At 48.8% G+C, this 16,210-nt stretch overlaps 5 protein-coding genes across 5 annotated transcripts; 2 read left to right on the top strand and 3 right to left on the bottom strand.

Annotated features, from left to right (window-relative positions):
• Window positions 1-160: 160 nt before the first annotated feature.
• Window positions 161-2,515, top strand: FIESC28_07638 (uncharacterized protein; the record flags this gene model as incomplete). The annotated part of the gene is made up of 1 exon (XM_031161778.1): window positions 161-2,515. One exon carries the CDS (start codon window positions 161-163, stop codon window positions 2,513-2,515), a length of 2,355 nt encoding a protein of 784 aa, XP_031014200.1.
• Window positions 2,516-3,370: 855 nt separating this feature from the next.
• FIESC28_07637 (uncharacterized protein) lies at window positions 3,371-5,701 on the top strand (the record flags this gene model as incomplete). Its single annotated transcript, XM_031161777.1, has 7 exons — window positions 3,371-3,519; window positions 3,573-3,892; window positions 3,941-4,387; window positions 4,438-4,869; window positions 4,917-4,940; window positions 4,987-5,382; window positions 5,442-5,701. The coding sequence occupies 7 exons, from the start codon at window positions 3,371-3,373 to the stop codon at window positions 5,699-5,701; spliced, it is 2,028 nt and encodes a 675-aa protein (XP_031014199.1).
• Window positions 5,702-6,250: 549 nt separating this feature from the next.
• FIESC28_07636 (uncharacterized protein) lies at window positions 6,251-8,244 on the bottom strand (the record flags this gene model as incomplete). The annotated part of the gene is made up of 3 exons (XM_031161776.1): window positions 6,251-7,056; window positions 7,108-7,426; window positions 7,489-8,244. 3 exons carry the CDS (start codon window positions 8,242-8,244, stop codon window positions 6,251-6,253), a joined length of 1,881 nt encoding a protein of 626 aa, XP_031014198.1.
• Window positions 8,245-10,734: 2,490 nt separating this feature from the next.
• FIESC28_07635 (uncharacterized protein) lies at window positions 10,735-12,964 on the bottom strand (the record flags this gene model as incomplete). Its single annotated transcript, XM_031161775.1, has 3 exons — window positions 10,735-12,537; window positions 12,591-12,857; window positions 12,923-12,964. 3 exons carry the CDS (start codon window positions 12,962-12,964, stop codon window positions 10,735-10,737), a joined length of 2,112 nt encoding a protein of 703 aa, XP_031014197.1.
• An 807-nt stretch (window positions 12,965-13,771) lies between these two features.
• Window positions 13,772-15,724, bottom strand: FIESC28_07634 (uncharacterized protein; the record flags this gene model as incomplete). The annotated part of the gene is made up of 4 exons (XM_031161774.1): window positions 13,772-14,647; window positions 14,708-15,263; window positions 15,333-15,365; window positions 15,711-15,724. The coding sequence occupies 4 exons, from the start codon at window positions 15,722-15,724 to the stop codon at window positions 13,772-13,774; spliced, it is 1,479 nt and encodes a 492-aa protein (XP_031014196.1).
• Window positions 15,725-16,210: the final 486 nt, after the last annotated feature.

Genomic DNA, 16,210 nt, shown 5'->3' with positions numbered 1-16,210 from the left:
CTCTACCAATACAATGCGGCGGTGGAAGAGTTGCAAGAATCCGAATATCCAATGATCAAAGGTTATATACTCTTTCACTGGTACTTTTCAAATATATTGACCTGTTACAGATTCATTATACTTGGATCATGCTGGCACAACATTATGCTCAAAGTCCTTGATGGACTCTTTCGCCCACGAGATGACCACTGTTCTCTACGGCAATCCTCACTCTGCTTCTCCGTCTTCACAACAATCAACATCACGAGTTGAAGATGCAAGGATGAACTTGTTAACATTCTTCGGGGCTGATCCGACTGAGTACGATGTGGTATTTGTCGCCAATGCCACAGCTGGTGTGAAGATGGTTGTGGATGCGATGCGAACTCAATCACAGGGCTTCAAATATGCATATCACCAGGCGTGTCACACCAGCTTAATTGGAGCTCGAGAAGAAGCAGTCACTAGTATACCCATCGACAGTGACGGTATTCGATCATGGCTAGGTGGTCACTCTCCTTTCCAGGATGCTACCGGTTCATCATCGACAACCCTTTTTGCTTACCCTGCCCAATCTCATATGGACGGCAAGAGGTATCCTCTTAGTTGGACAAAGGACATAAAAACAGTATCACAGACCTCGGACCAGCAAATGCTCACACTGCTGGACGCATCTTCATTCGTCGCCACATCCCGTCTCGATTTGAGCGATCCTATAATTGCACCAGATTTCACAGTTCTGAGCTTATACAAAATCTTTGGGTTCCCTGACCTTGGTGCTTTGTTGGTAAAACGCTCAGCGGAATGGGTATTCGAAAACAGAAGATACTTTGGAGGTGGCACCGTCGATATGGTTGTTTCTGGAAAGGAGAAGTGGCATGCCCCGAAATCGAACTCCCTCCACGAACGATTAGAGGACGGCACGCTACCATTTCACAATATAGTGGCACTTGACATTGCCATGACCATACATCGAAAGTTATTCAAATCGATGGACCAAGTCAGTTCGCATACTTCATACCTCGCTCAACGAATGCTTCAGGAATTAGAAAGCTTGCGTCATGCCAATGGGACGCCAGTCTGCACAATCTATACATCGACATCAACATTCGAGGATGAGCAATATCTAGGAAATGGCCCAATCATTTCTTTCAATCTAAGAAATAGTCATGGTGCTTGGGTAAGTCTGGCCGAGTTTGAGAAACTTACGAATTCAAAGAACATTCACATCCGAACTGGCGGCCTATGCAGTCCAGGAGGTATCTCCTCAGCTCTTAACCTGCAACCTTGGGAGATGAAGAAGAATTTCTCAGCAGGGTTTCGTTGTGGAGCAGATAACGATATCATGTCTGGCAAGCCAACAGGAGTGATTCGAGCCAGCTTGGGCGCGATGAGTACCAAAGCAGATGTTGACAGCTTCGTTGCTTTCATCGATGAGTTTTATCGGGAAAGCGCTATACCAGCCACCCCATCTGATTCACTTCTGCCTGAATCAACTTTTGCGTCTCAATCTCCTGCACTCAGGGTTAAAGACATAACTATTTACCCTATCAAGAGTTGCGCCAGCTTTTCCACCCCATCTGCCACACCTTGGGAAGTTCGTCCAGAGGGTCTGGCTTGGGACCGTGAATGGTGCTTGGTACATCATGGTTCAGGGCATGCCTTGAGCCAAAAGCGTTGTCCGAAAATGGCTCTTCTGCGACCGGTTCTAGACTTTGAGAAGGGCCAACTGGTTGTTACGTATCACGGAAAAGAGTATATTGATCGGCTACAGCAAATATCTATACCATTATCCGCGGACCCGTCACTTATTGATTCCGATTTCGACAAACAATCATCAAGGGTATGTGGTGAAAAGGTGACCACACAAATATACACTTCAGATCGGATCAACTCTTTCTTTTCTACTGTGCTCGGAATCCCTTGTGTCCTGGCACGCTTTCCTCCTGGTGGACTGGGCATGAAAAGCCGCCTTTCGAAAGCTCAGATACAACGATATCAGCAACCAAACAAAACTCATACAATACCAGGCTCTTTCCCAGATGTACCATCGCCTCCCGACTCAGATTCAGAGCAGCAGAAGCCTTCTAAGATACTTCTTTCAAATGAGAGCCCCATCTTGTTGATCCATAGCTCGAGTGTCGAGGCTTTGAATCGGGAGGTTACCAGCCATGGTGGTACCCCTGTGGAAGACAAGGCCTTCCGGGCAAATATCATTGTCGAACAGGCTTCTGGCCACAAATCCCAGCCAGCATTTTCCGAAGATGGTTGGGACTCTATGAGCATTGGAATTCAGAACTTCAAACTCATGGGTGCGTGTCGCAGGTGTCAGATGGTTTGTATAGACCAAGATACTGGTGAAAAGAAGGAAGAGCCATTCGTGACGCTAGCAAAGACGAGACGATTTGACGGAAAGGTCTACTTTGGGGTGCATATGCGTCACGATCCCTTGAACGAAGGGGAGTTTATGAGTAAGGATTCGCAGTATCCTACAATCCAAGTAGGAGATCCTGTCTCGGTGCAGCATCGTGCTTAGGCGTTTTAACGGGACATGAGACATTTGAACTATGTACATGTATGATAGCCAGCGAGACTGCATTGTTTCTGAGAGATATTCACCACTTACGGTTATAACTATGCAGCATGGGATACTATATTATTTGAGGAAACACAATGTGAGACTCATGGTGTCATTGTATTGTATTGATCATGCCATCATTGGTGACCTGAAGGATGCTGTCTACTCCCGGGTAAGTTAACCAAGTGGCCTACGTATTATTTTCATCATATTGGATGAATTTATACGAGAGAAACACACAAGAAGTAGTTCCTTGTCTTTGGAGGCCTTAGTAAAATGTATGTAATCAAAGATCATGGCACATAATACCTACTGCATATCTGTTGTTTAGCTTGGCTGGATAGTGTAAACACCACAGCTGTTGGCCTGCGAAACGATAGGCTTACTTCTGATGACTATCGCGAGAAAGGAATGAGTTACTTTGTCAGCCTCAAAAACGATTCACAGTTCCAAGAGCATCTCTCCTCTTTCGGGCATGGCTGCTCAGGTAATAGCGTAGTCATCCACACCATCGAAGAAGTACGTAGTTACTCATCGTGAAAGCTTATAAGTAGGTACAGTAACCCCGCGCATTTCACCTCACTCTCAGAAGCAATTCCTTGGAATCGATATCTTTTATTTACTACAGTAGAAGTTGAAAGAAGGATCCAATTTTATGCTTCGCCGGGGTATCCGGGGTAGTACGATACTAAGCATTTCCGTCTAAACCACTTACACGATCCATTACATCATTCTTGGGTGTCTATCCTAAGCTCCCGGAGCTATAGCTCTTGACATCTTTCAACTACTATCAACAAATAACATATTTGAGAAATGGAAGGAAGACGTTCTTCAACTCTCCCAGGAGGTTCCCGTCGGGGACAGACTGGGGGATATCTTCCAATTGAGGATTATGGAATGATTGGGAATATGCATACCTGTGCTCTTGTGGGAATTGATGGAAGTATTGATTATATGTGTTGGTGAGTATACCTCAAGTATTACATATGGGATAATACTGACCAGTCAACTACAGGCCTGATTTTGATTCTCCCTCTGTATTCTGTCGCTTGCTTGACAAGAATAAGGGAGGCCATTTCTTCATCTCGCCTCCTCCCAATGTGAACTGCACCACCAAGCAGCAGTATTTGCCTTCTTCATGTATTCTTCAGACGAGATCTATTCATGAAGACGGCGTTGTTGATGTAGTCGACTTTTTCCCTCGTCCAAAGAGCACTCAGATTACGACCAAGGGTGTGAAGCTTAACGCTTACCGAGAAGCTACCAAGGTCCAGGATGAACTCAAGAAGTGGCTTGTTCGTCGAGTGGAATGTATTCGCGGTTCTATGAATCTCGGTAAGTACCTCTGGTTTTGGATATTAGGACTTGAATTGACATGCCCAGACATCGAGATCTTCCCATCATTCAACTATGGTAGAGACGACCATGAGACAACATTATTTCAAGCTCACCACTCAACAACCGACACAGCCAGCAAAGTTGCTACTTTTCGCAGCAAAGATACTCAGCTCCAACTCGACTTCGCAGTAGAAAAGGGAGAAAACGAGACAAGCTGCCCTCTCATAACCTTCAGAAAAGAGAAACGTGACGGTATTCATGGTGAAGGCCTGGTAGCCCAGATCCGCATCGAAGAAGGCCAGACTATTTCCTTCGTGCTTAGGAATGATATTGAGCAGCATATCACGGAGAATATCACGACTGATGTTCTAGATGCGCAGCAGCATGCTACCCAGAGCTTTTGGTATAATTTTATTGCGCAGTCCATGTATAAGGGGCGATGGAGGGAGGTTGTGTCGAGGAGTTTGATGATTCTCAAAATGATGACTTACGGTAGGCTTTCAGACTCTTCTTGATCATGTAACTGTGCTGAAACTTAACAGAACCAACTGGAGCCATCATAGCTGCCCCAACCTTCTCCATCCCCGAAGCCATCGGCGGCGTGAGAAACTGGGACTACCGCTACTCCTGGATCCGCGACTCCAGCTTCACAATCTATATTCTCCTACGTCTCGGCTTCAAAGCTGAAGCAGATGCATACATGGAGTTCATAATGGAACGATTCGTACATTCGCGCGGTCCTGATGGTGGATTGCCTATCATGTTTACCATCCGTGGTGAAACTGACATCCCAGAACTTACACTGGATCATCTTGAAGGATATCGTGGAAGCAGTCCTGTTCGTATTGGTAATGGGGCGGCATTTCACCAGCAATTTGATATCTATGGCGAGCTTATGGATGCGATCTACCTGTACAACAAGTATGGAAAGCCGGTTCCTTGGGATGTGTGGAAGGCTGTGCGTGAGATTCTTAGTAAGTTGGCATATCCTGCTTTGAGGCATCAACTAACGACTGTGAAGACTACCTTTTGACAATCCTCGACGGTAAGTGATACTCATATTTCTTCAAGACTGTGACTGACAATCGCAGATCCTGACATGTCCATCTGGGAAGTCCGCAACAACAAACAGCACTTCACTTACTCCCAAATCATGCTCTGGGTTGCATTTGACCGAGGTCTTCGTCTTGCTGACAAGAGATGCTTCCCCTGCCCTAACCGCAGCAAGTGGATGGAAGCGAGAGACAGCCTCTACGAGCGCGTAATGGAGAAGGGTTACAATGAGGAAATGAAGTGCTTCGTACAGAGTTTCGAGAGCAGAACTATGATCGATTCCTCCATTCTCATTGCTCCTCTCGTCTTCTTCATCTCACCCTGCGATCCGCGCTTCACGAACACTCTCGACCGTATCCTTCTACCCCCTGAGAAGGGCGGCTTGACAAGTACTGGTCTAGTATACCGTTACGACACCACACTCTCCAACGACGGTAAGGAACCCTTATACTCAACTGAAGTACAGTTGCTAATGAGAGAACCGTTATTGTAGGAGTAGGTGGACACGAAGGCGCATTCAGTATGTGTACGTTCTGGCTGGTTGAAGCTATGACCAGAGCAGCTGTGTACGAACCAAAGTATCTCGTTCGAGCTGTCAACTTGTTTGAGAACATGCTTGGTTTCTCTAACCATCTATGCATGTTTTCTGAGGAGATCGCACGAAGTGGTGAGCAGCTTGGAAATACGCCTCAGGCTTTCAGTCATCTCGCTTTGATCAGTGCTGCTTTCAACCTTGATCGTGTCGCGAGGTAAGGTTTATCGACGAGGGAACCCGAAAAAAAAAAAGGTTTGATTTCTATAGGCTTGGAAAGTTGTATCGAATCATCTGTCTTCCAAACGTCCGCATTTGATAGCTTTAATAGCTTGCAAATTTCTATCAACTGTGAAATTTCTCAGTTACACAATATTCAGGATAGCAAGTTATCTCAAACTTGAATGCAGTATTGCTATCTGAAAATCCATATCCAGACATGTTCCTCACTATTGCACAAGGCCATTCCAAACCCACATCTAATAATGGTCAGATATCTGGCAAAAATTGGCACCTGCTATGGAAGAATCCACAGGACATATATCCATTCTCTACTCTTCTCTTCTAATATCCGTCATATACGGAAGCAACAATACCCCTCTTGCGCCGCCTGTTTAACCGTGGTTGTGTTACATTAAGACAAAAGATATGGAGCCATCGTGTTGACCCTCACCCAGTATGACAAAGAAACCGGCCCATAGAGTCGTTATATATAGGCAATGATATTCAAAACACCAAGGAAATTGTGACGCTGAAACAAGTATTTGAACTTAGCGACGCTCGCTGGCTGCCGCTGGCTCATCGATATCGAGACGGTCGATGCTATCGCGCAAAAGACCAGTGTTTTCCGCATCTGGATTGCCATCGCGGTCGATAATTCCACTTGTTTGACTGCCAGGAGAGCCTGGTTCGTCGTCGTCGGCATGTCGACCGTGGACAGATTCTTGGGCGTCCGCGCGCATCTTTGTAATTTTAATGTAGTTGTAAGCAGCGATGGCAGCCATGGTCGTGAGAAGACCAACAAAGTTAATAGGAGTCAGGCGGTCACCAAAGACAAGAGCAGCTGCACTGATAGTGACAACTTCCTTGAAAATGCCGGCAATGGAGAGGGTAACGACGGAAGTACGCTGCAGCAGAGCGAACTCGGATGCTGTCATGCAAAAGGCAATGCATCCGGGGAAAAGTAGGAAAAGAGGTGCCATGAAATAGCCCCATTCATCGGCCAGAACTGTGTATCCCTCAAGCAGGTTGCCGATTCCCTCCACGGGAACGGCGAGGCAGATAAGAACGAGGAACATAACAGGCGTAAGGAAGAAGATGCTAGAAAATGGGTTCGAGGTCGCAGGGTTGCGGAGGAGCAGGATCTGGGTCAATGCCCATCGGAATCCGGAAAAGAAGGCGGCTGAGATAACGAGAGCGAAACCGCCGGCTTTAAATTCGACTTCACCAAAGACCATGAGAACGACACCTAGTGTCATGGTAGCGATAATTGCAACGAGACGTAACGTTGGAGTTTCGAGGCGGAAGGCGAAAGCGAACACAAGGACAAAAGCGAGCGAGGAGGATTTGCACATAGCTACAGTGGGTTAGCAAGTCTCGCAGAAACGCATATCGGAAACAAACATACTGTAAAAAGTAAGGCTGATAAACTTGAGAGAGGTATTGCCAAGGCCAATGTCAAGACCAGTAGCTGCACCACAAGGTCCAATTCTGGTGAGGTAAAACATCTTGGTCATGCCGTAAGTCTTGGGTTCGTCATCATGTCTTGATCTCCCCATATCGGACTGGTGAACTCCAGCCTGACTGACACCGTATCCTGGCCTCAGGGAGGGCATGAAGTACAGAACCAGACCCGATAGCACAAACTGTACTACCATATGCATAGAGGTTGTAAACAAAGGAAACGCAAAGTTCAGACGGTCATGATCGAACATCCATTTGTTGTACTGTAAGCAATGTCAGCAATTGAGTTCTCCCGAAAAGGGGGCGAATTCATGAGAGGACTTACAATCGATATTGATAACGAAAAGAGGTACCACAAGAGAATCAGGACCATGTTAATCATCAGGCTCCTGAAGACGGTCTTATCTGCTTCTTTGCGCTCCTCTTTTGAGATGTCATTCCTATCCCTGGCGACTCGCTGATCTAATTGAGTATTTCTGATGCGCTTCTTCTGCCTCCTTTGCTTGTCTTTACGGGTCAAGCCTGTCTCTTCGTCATCTTGTAAATCTTCATCGGTCAAGCTGTCGTCGCCTGATTCGTCTTTGCCGATCGCAAAACCGTTCGCATCCAAGTTTTCTTCGGATATCTTGGGCTCATGTGTTGAGTTGCCTGGTACAGGGCCACGGCTTGTATCACGAAGCCGGCTTGGTGACCCAGCTGGCCGAGTGACCATGTTGTGGCTACTTCGCCGTCGTCGGTGTCCTGCAATGGGCTCCATCTCTATACTCCAATCGCTTTCGCTCTCTTCCTCGCCGTTGACTGATCTGGCTACCCGGTCGCGAGACGGACCAGCTACTGCTTGACTTCCTCCACTTGCGCCCGGATTTGAGGTGGGAGCTACCCTTGCTGCGCCTGATGATGATCCTGCTGCTGTTTCCAAGGGTCTAGAGTCGGAGTCGTCGATGAGAAGAGGCTCGGAGGATGCGGGGGGATCCGAAGCTGAAGCTGGAGCGCGAGTCGAAGATGAAGGGAGTGGTGGTGGTGAGGAAGAGGGAGAGGAGGAGACAGGATGAGATCCGAGAGGAAGAGGAAGAGCGGTCATGATGGGTACAAAAGAACGGACTAGAGCAGGGGATGGGATGGGGCTTTCATAAGTCAATCAATCAGTTAGTTAGGTGATGGTAATGAATAGTCAGGTTGGGTCTGGTCAGGTCCTGTCGGATGGTCGATCTCTGGCTGGCTTAGGTGGTCGCAAGGACTCCATTCGTACAGTAGTGCATTAGAAAAGGCGGAGGAGCTAATCCCGTTGTGGCAATAGTTTAAGTCGGGGCCGTCACGGTAGGGGACCGTAGTGCCGTGTCTTGGGCTTTTGGGGGGGAGGAAGGCTCCGAGCACAGCTGGAGGAGTCAGTAACCACTAACTACTGACCACTGACCTGAATCTCTTGACGTCGACAGTGCATTTGGTATGGATGGATGGATGGCTCCTCCAAGTCATCATTACAGTTTCATAGACTACCTATTACTGTATCCGCAGCAAGCAATGATTTCCCACAGCTGTTCTTCAGCCTTGATTTTTACTTTCCTCCTATGTTGGATTGTTAACCCAGCAGCACAAAATACGGAGTGGACCTTTCACGGTGTTCGGCCTCTTGGCGGCTACAAGGAACCCCGTGGCGCACCGCATCCAGCTGCACGCGACACAGCATTTAGGCCTCGAAACGGAGTCATGATTGGTCTGAGGACCCTGTTTCAAGGTTGTGAGAGTGTGCAGCACATTGGATATCTTCCATCATAAGCAAAAAGAGCGGTAACTTAAGAACTGAATGACTCTTTGACTACCAAGGTATCAGTCTCAGTAGACGGAGGTTGGCGAGATTTGGCCAAGATTCGACAGCGCAAGCGTTTAGGATCTGAGGCGCAGTCTCGTCTGACAGTTCAGCAATAAATAAACCAGGACTTACCCGAGAAGAACTTGAAGGGCTTATGCGGGGGTTGCATCATAACTCTGCTCTGTCTGCTGGTGGTTCATCATATATTGTACTGCAACCGACCTACCGACTGTCTATTACGGACTAAGCCTTCTCTAGGTACCTTGGTATTTTACTTACTGTAGCGATCTTCAATCGACAGCGGTCCGCTGCTGATCAAGCTCGAGCACGTGTGGGTTGTCCATGTGATGCATCCTCTAGCTTTATGCAACCCTTGAGTCAGATCAACTTACTAATGGTCTATCAATTAATTCATTGAAACTCCAACTCTCATCCTAGAGGTATTCAAGGTGCATGCACTCAAAGAGTCTCAGACAAACTTGCAGTTGAATTGCCGACCCGCTAATCCAGGGGCAACCGAACGGGAGGTCTCCAACTCGTATTGGACTGGACTTTGATCTTGCATAAAGTTCAAGCACTAACTCAACGTTAGTTATCCATCATGACATCGTTATCGTATTCGATAAATTTGGGAGATTTTAATTGTTTATATCAACCCCTTTAAAAAGTCCATCCGAGTTAATCACGTCTGTCTATCCGTACGGGAGACGGCATTCGAAATCTTGGCGAAAGTAACGTTGATCAGGAAGAAATTTACTACTAAATTAGAACCCAGATGCTTGCGGTTGAGTTGTCCTCAAGTGGATTTAACAGGCCCTCGAGAGAGGGTCCTCGCCATCCGAGACATGGGCTTTCCCGTCAAGGCCGGACCCAAGCTCTCGGTCCACCAATGATAACGACCTGAGACATTCGCGTTGCATATGGAACTTCGCTCGAAGCTCTTGTTATCAGATAGTCTAGACTCTCCAAAAGCTTCTGTGGATCAACATGTCACTGAATTTCTTCAGGTTTGATACTCGAGGTACTAGGTCTCAGGTTATCCGAAAATTCAGCTGCCAAGAGTAAAGGATACCAAATTACCAGACTATTTTATGCATATTTATAGAGAAGCTCTTATGCTAGGTAGTCAACCACTTCATGTCTTGAGCACCTCCAACAGCGGCAATGTTGATCTTTCTCAGCCAAGGACGAGTCACTTGCTGGTAGATCGGACATGTAAATAAGACGTTTATAAATCGGCTGCCAGAATACAAGGACGGTTTCGAAATCACAAATCCGGAAACTCTGTACAACGCCTGTCTAATCCCCGGAGGCCGAGGACGCCTCAACCGGCTTGGGTGGTGATGGAGATAGGCACAGCTATAGTGTTTATCACCCTACTAAACGATATGACTGTAGCTACCAAGTTCCGGACACAGCAATAAAGTATATAAAAATTGTGATATTATCCTTCAGTCAAGATCCTCCTCTGCTTCTGTCTACAACTATTTCTACACCACGCAGGCAGCAGTAGTCCAACATACTACAACCAGCCTCGATGATGGAAGCAAAGGACCAAAAACTCTTGCAAAAACTACAAGTCCAGACCCAACCTTTGTCAAAGAAAAGGAAAGATTAAAATAACTCCCGTGGTTACAAAGACGCGCCATTATCCGCCGTCTTGATGATTCGTTTCCCGTCTTTCCTTTCAGCTGTCATCTGCTTCCCCCTTTTCATCAAATTGCTTCCCCTTTTCGTCGTCTCAGGTCAGAGAGGAGAATCCTACATGTCCTGACCTTGAGGAGTTCCAGAAGTGTCAACACCGTGGAAAGCATCACCGAACGCCGAGTCGTCCATGTCCATGCTCAGATCCAGACCTTCACCTAACTCGCCTGCTGAGCCGTCTAGCGTAGGGCCGTCGAAGCCAGCAAGGGCGTCGCCTGCTGTATCGAGATCACCCAACGAGCTGAAATCGTTCTGGTCAAAAGTGACAGAACCTCCTGGTGTTCCAGCCGCCGGTGTAGCACCGGCAGAAGCGGTCTTTGCTACTGACTTGGCGGCATCGGCTCCGGGGGCGACAGGTGTGTTGGCATTGGCAGATGCGGTACCTGATCCGGGTCCCTGGTTGATCTGATCGTTAGACGTACCATCCTTGGGCACGACAACCCAGTCTCCGCTACCGGTTCCTTGATCAGGGGCTGTAGCACTCGAATCCTTAGGTACTTGGGTTCCGCCCATGGTCACATCGCCAGTATTAGCGGGTGCAGCGCTGAGGTTGGAGGGTGTTCCGGCTCCGGACTGGTTGGCTGACAATTGAGGCTGAGGAGTTCCAAAGTTGTTCAGGGGCGTAGAGGTGGTAGTGTGCATCTGGTCTAGCAATCCAGCAACAGTACCGCCCATATCAATATCAGACTCGCCGATCATAATACCGCTGTTTTGGGAACCGGATTGTGAGGGCTGACGGGATAGTTGTGAGTTGCCAGCCTGAACGGGCTCTGGTGCTGGTGGTTGATAACCTCCATCTTGAACACGGGACACCGTCGGCTTTGTCTCCACCTTCTTTCCAGTAGCATTCTCAACCTCAGATACTATCTGTTCGACTGTTTTCGTGGTAACGGGACGAGGGGCAGGATCCTCATCATGGGGGTCAATCTTGCCCTCAACTCGCCAAATTTCTGTGCCTGTGCCCTCGACAATGTTTCGAAGCTCCTTCTCCTTGGTGTTGAGAATGGAGTTCTTCTTGAACTCAGCGAGCGCCTTCGCATGATCGGCCTGCATTCTTTCTATTTCTGACTTGGTGGATTCGATGTGATTATGAACTCGCTTTCGAAATTCTTCGGCCTTGTCGGGGTCTAGGCGGCCGATATAAGGCTTTTCGGGCACAGTTGTGAAGGCCTCAACACCTTGGGCAGGGAATATTCCATCTGTCAGTGGTGACAATTCGCCCTTGAAACCAAGGTTGAGATCGGCTGGTGTGATTTGGCTTATACGATAAGGAGATGAGAGAATCTCCTCCATCCACTCGTGGTTCTGTTGGTATCGGCTCAACGAAATCTCTCTGGGAGTGAGATGATCGAACATATCACCTCTAGAGACATCCTCCTCATCATCAAAAGCAGCATCAGCCTGAGGCATTCCTGGTAGGGGAGCTTGGCCACCTTGGCTCGCGGCGTGTCTCGGTCGCTTGGCAGGAGGACCCGGTGTGGGCTGCGTGGGATAAGCCATCTGCTGAGGGACGCCCCGGGGAGCCATTTGGTGAGGCATTGCCTGCCGTGTAAGGTCCGGCAATTGGGGCCAGTTAACCCGGTCAGACAACATAAACTCTTTACGACGAATCTGACCAGCGCGCATCAAGAAGTGGCGCTGTTGCATAATGTTGCTGACTCGCTCGTCGAAGGGGATCATTGTGACAGGGACTCTATCATTGGGGTCGGATGGTCCGTAGTGCACAATAAACAGACCGATGTCTGGTTGAGGCGGGTTGGGGTGACCGGGGATAGGGACTAATCGGCATCGTCGACGGGCGTGAAGAGTGAGTTGTTCACCAGGGTAGTAACCGGCCTTTTGGTAGTAGATTTCGAGCATCTGGAGAGATTCAGCACTATGTTCCCTTGTTTTATCATTCCATTCGATCTTACCAGTCCGTTACCCAGATCATGCTTGTAGACTTGCTCCGGGGGAGCCCACACATAGCCATCGGTCGCGAAGTTGGTTCCCAAACGCTGAAGAGGCTGCCAGGTCAAGAGCATTGTGCCGTCTGCGGGTTTGTCGAGATATGTCCAGAAGAAAGGCGCTCTGTCTCGCGCGACTTGTGGTGCGCTCATAAGCCACTTAGCAACCTCGTTGAGGTCAAGTCGGGGCATCGCTGGGTATCGAAACGATGAAATGAGATGAACATGGGGCATCTATCAACCTGTCAGAGGGATACTGCGACGAAATTTCCGTCATTGCGCGTGAAAGCTGAACGTACAAGTTCCTGGGGAACGCCCTGGCTAGGATCCGGTTGAGCCATGATGGGCAAGCGTCGCGACGAATAATTGCTGGCGTGTCGTTATTTCTGTTTACGCGAATGATCGTACGTATAGCTGCGCGATACAAGACATTCGCCGTATGGAGGTATCGATGGGGCGATTGAGTGTTAAAAAGATAAGGGAATGTCGTGGCGCAATCAACGATATGATATGCGATGGAGTTGTTAGAAGAGTAATGCCCTTGCGCGGCTCCAAACTTCTCGCGACAAGGCTGGGTGCACCTAGCCAATGAGAGGGGCGTATTTATGGTAGGTAATGGTGGGTCTCTCGATATTCGTGTTAAAGCATTCAATGTCAAGCAAGATATAAATTCAACATAAAAACATCAATGGTCTTTGGATATCATCTTTTAAGAGGATTTAAATGAAGAAAGAGGCATTACCGAGTCTCTGAGCGAGATTGCTATACATTTCCTTGATACCATGCGGATGCAATGTGCCTTACCAGTTCGTCTCGCGTTTAATACTTTTACAGCATACAATTGACTTCGATAGGACTTATAGAACACATTTTAAAGACTACTCATCCTCACTCTTTGAATACGGCCAGAAAATGTTATTTAACTTATTTTTTTAATTCTTCTGTTCAGGTTCTAAAGGTGAACCTGCATGTCATCACAGAGCTTTCTAAATCCATACCAGCCCATTCATCATTATCCTTGCAGCGCCAGCGTTGTTCCTGCGTTCCTAATCACAGATTTTTTATAAGACGCAGCTATCGAGCTTCGTACGGCCCGACAATATTCATTTCTTAACCAATCATAATTCCTCCTCTTACCTCCAGGCCCTTTAAGCCTGGTAGGTGGAGGCGGAGACGTTACCACCACGTCCAGTCCAGTTGACGTGAATGTCCTGGCCGTTGGGATACTTCTCACTGGCGTGCTCGGGCTTGATGCGGAAGGTGTGGGCACCGAAGTAGTCACGCTGAGCCTGGAGAAGGTTGGCGGGGAGGTCCTTGGTGCGGTAACCGTCGAACCAAGACAGAGCGGTAGAGAAGGCGGGAGTAGGGATACCAAGGAGGGCAGCCTTAGAAATAACGTCTCGCCAACCGGGCTGAGCCTTGTGGATGGCCTTGTTGAAGAAGTCGTCGAACAGGAGGTTCTGGAGGTCAGGCTGGGTGCGGTAGGCGTGGGTGATGTCCTTAAGGAAGACGGATCGGATAATGCAGCCACCTCGCCACATGAGGGCAATAGAAGGCTTGTTAAGCTTCCAGCCGTACTCGCGAGCGGCCTCCTGCATAAGCATGAAGCCCTGAGCGTAGGAGATGATCTTGGAGGCGTAGAGGGCCTGCTCGAGGTCCTCGAGGAACTGCTCCTTGTCACCCTCGAACTTGGTGGTTCGGCTGACGAACTCAAGCTTGTTGGAGGCAGTAGCGCGCTCGTCCTTGATGGCGGACAAGCATCGGGAGAGAACAGACTCGGCGATCAGAGTGACGGGCATGCCGAGGTCGAGGGCGTTGACGGCGGTCCACTTGCCGGTACCCTTCTGGCCGGCCTTGTCGAGGATCTTCTCGACGAGGGCAGTGCCATCGTCGTCGTTGAAGTACATGATGTCGCGAGTGATCTCGATCAGGAAAGAGTCCAGAACACCCTTGTTCCACTTGGCGAAGACATCGCCAATCTCCTTGCTGGAGAGGCCGAGACCGCGCTTCATGATGTCGTAAGCCTGCAAGGTAAGACGTTAATTTCATATTCAGACTTGGCCATTTTGGGCAGTTCTCCTTACCTCGCAGATGAGCTGCATGTCACCATACTCAATACCATTGTGGACCATCTTGACGTAGTGACCAGCACCCTCGTCGCCAACCCACTCACAGCAAGCATCGCCATCGCTCTTAGCGGAGATGCTCTGGAAGATGTCCTTGATGTGGGGCCAGGCCTCCTCGTTACCACCGGGCATGATGGAGGGGCCGTATCGGGCACCCTCCTCACCACCGGAGACACCAGAACCGACGAATCGGATCTTCTTCTCGGCAAGGTACTTGGTGCGGCGGTTGGAGTCGGGGTAGTGGGAGTTACCACCGTCGATGATGATGTCGCCCTCGTCAAGGAGAGGGAGGATCTTCTCGATCCAGTCGTCGACAGCCTGGCCAGCCTGGACCAGGAGCATGACACGGCGGGGAGACTTGAGCTTGCTGACGAACTCCTCGACGCTGTGGGCGCCAACAATGGACTTGCCCTTGGCCTCGTTCTCGAGGAATCGGTCGACCTTGGAGACGGTTCGGTTGAAAGCGCAGATGGTGAAGCCGTTGTCAGCCATGTTCAGAATAAGGTTCTGTCCCCTGTAAGACGTGTGAGTACAAGCTATTGTTTCTGGCTAAGCCAGAGATGAATTTGGGGGTTAAACTTACATGACAGCGAGGCCGATGAGGCCCAGATCCGCACTTGGAACATTGTTAGCATTCGTCGTATTTTGAGTCGCATCAGAGTTTGAGGGTGATGTGGAAGCAGTGCGTTGTTGAGGGGCGCCCAGGTTGAGGTGAGCGAGACGAGCTCTACCCCAAAAAGAAGAGCATGAGCGGTGTTCATGATGGAGACAAATTATACCGTCCACGCGACGACTCCATGCGGAACTCTACCATAGCGATTGCTTCATTTTTCTCTTTTTCCCTCAAGCAGCGCCCGGAGCGCGCGGAAATGAGAACATGAGAGCATCACCATGAAGAGGTCGTGGAGGGGTGGTGGGGTAATGTCGAGAGGCAGGAGCGACGAGGGAGCTTGTAACTTACACAGGGCCAGACATGATGGGCTATATTATGTGATCGGGGGGTATAGGTGATGGAATAAAATGAAGTTTGTGAGGATGAATGAAGAAGAGGAGGAAAAGAAAAAGAAGAAGGTGGGAGGAGATGCAAAGTTCAAGTACTGGCACGAATACAGAACCTTGCTCTGGCTTTGGACGGGGACTGGGCCTGGGATGGACTGAAATCTGATGGATGTTGTCACACCCGTACTAAGGCTCGGTCGGTACCTTGTCCGCCAGCAAAGCATGGGAGGGAATAGAGGTCCCTTTTTTTTTCTGCGACCGCTTCGCTCAACGAAGCAACAGCTCAAAACCAATCCAATACAATTGGCATAACGCCAAGAATGGTGGAGAATCCGCCTTGATTGGCGGGGCTTTTGCTAGGTAAGTGCGTATCGTCATCGTCACTCGCCCGTCGTCACTGCGCGGTGCGGCCGAAGTGAAGTGAACAACTGACGATGGGATGGAGGTTTTGATGGATTACAG

This window comes from Fusarium coffeatum, assembly GCF_003316985.1.
Source record: "Fusarium coffeatum strain FIESC_28 chromosome Unknown BRIP53273_contig_171, whole genome shotgun sequence".
In the NCBI taxonomy this organism is placed as follows: Eukaryota; Fungi; Ascomycota; class Sordariomycetes; order Hypocreales; family Nectriaceae; genus Fusarium; species Fusarium coffeatum.
The sequence above is the reverse complement of the archived record's forward strand: the minus strand, read 5'-3'. Positions and strand labels throughout refer to the sequence as shown.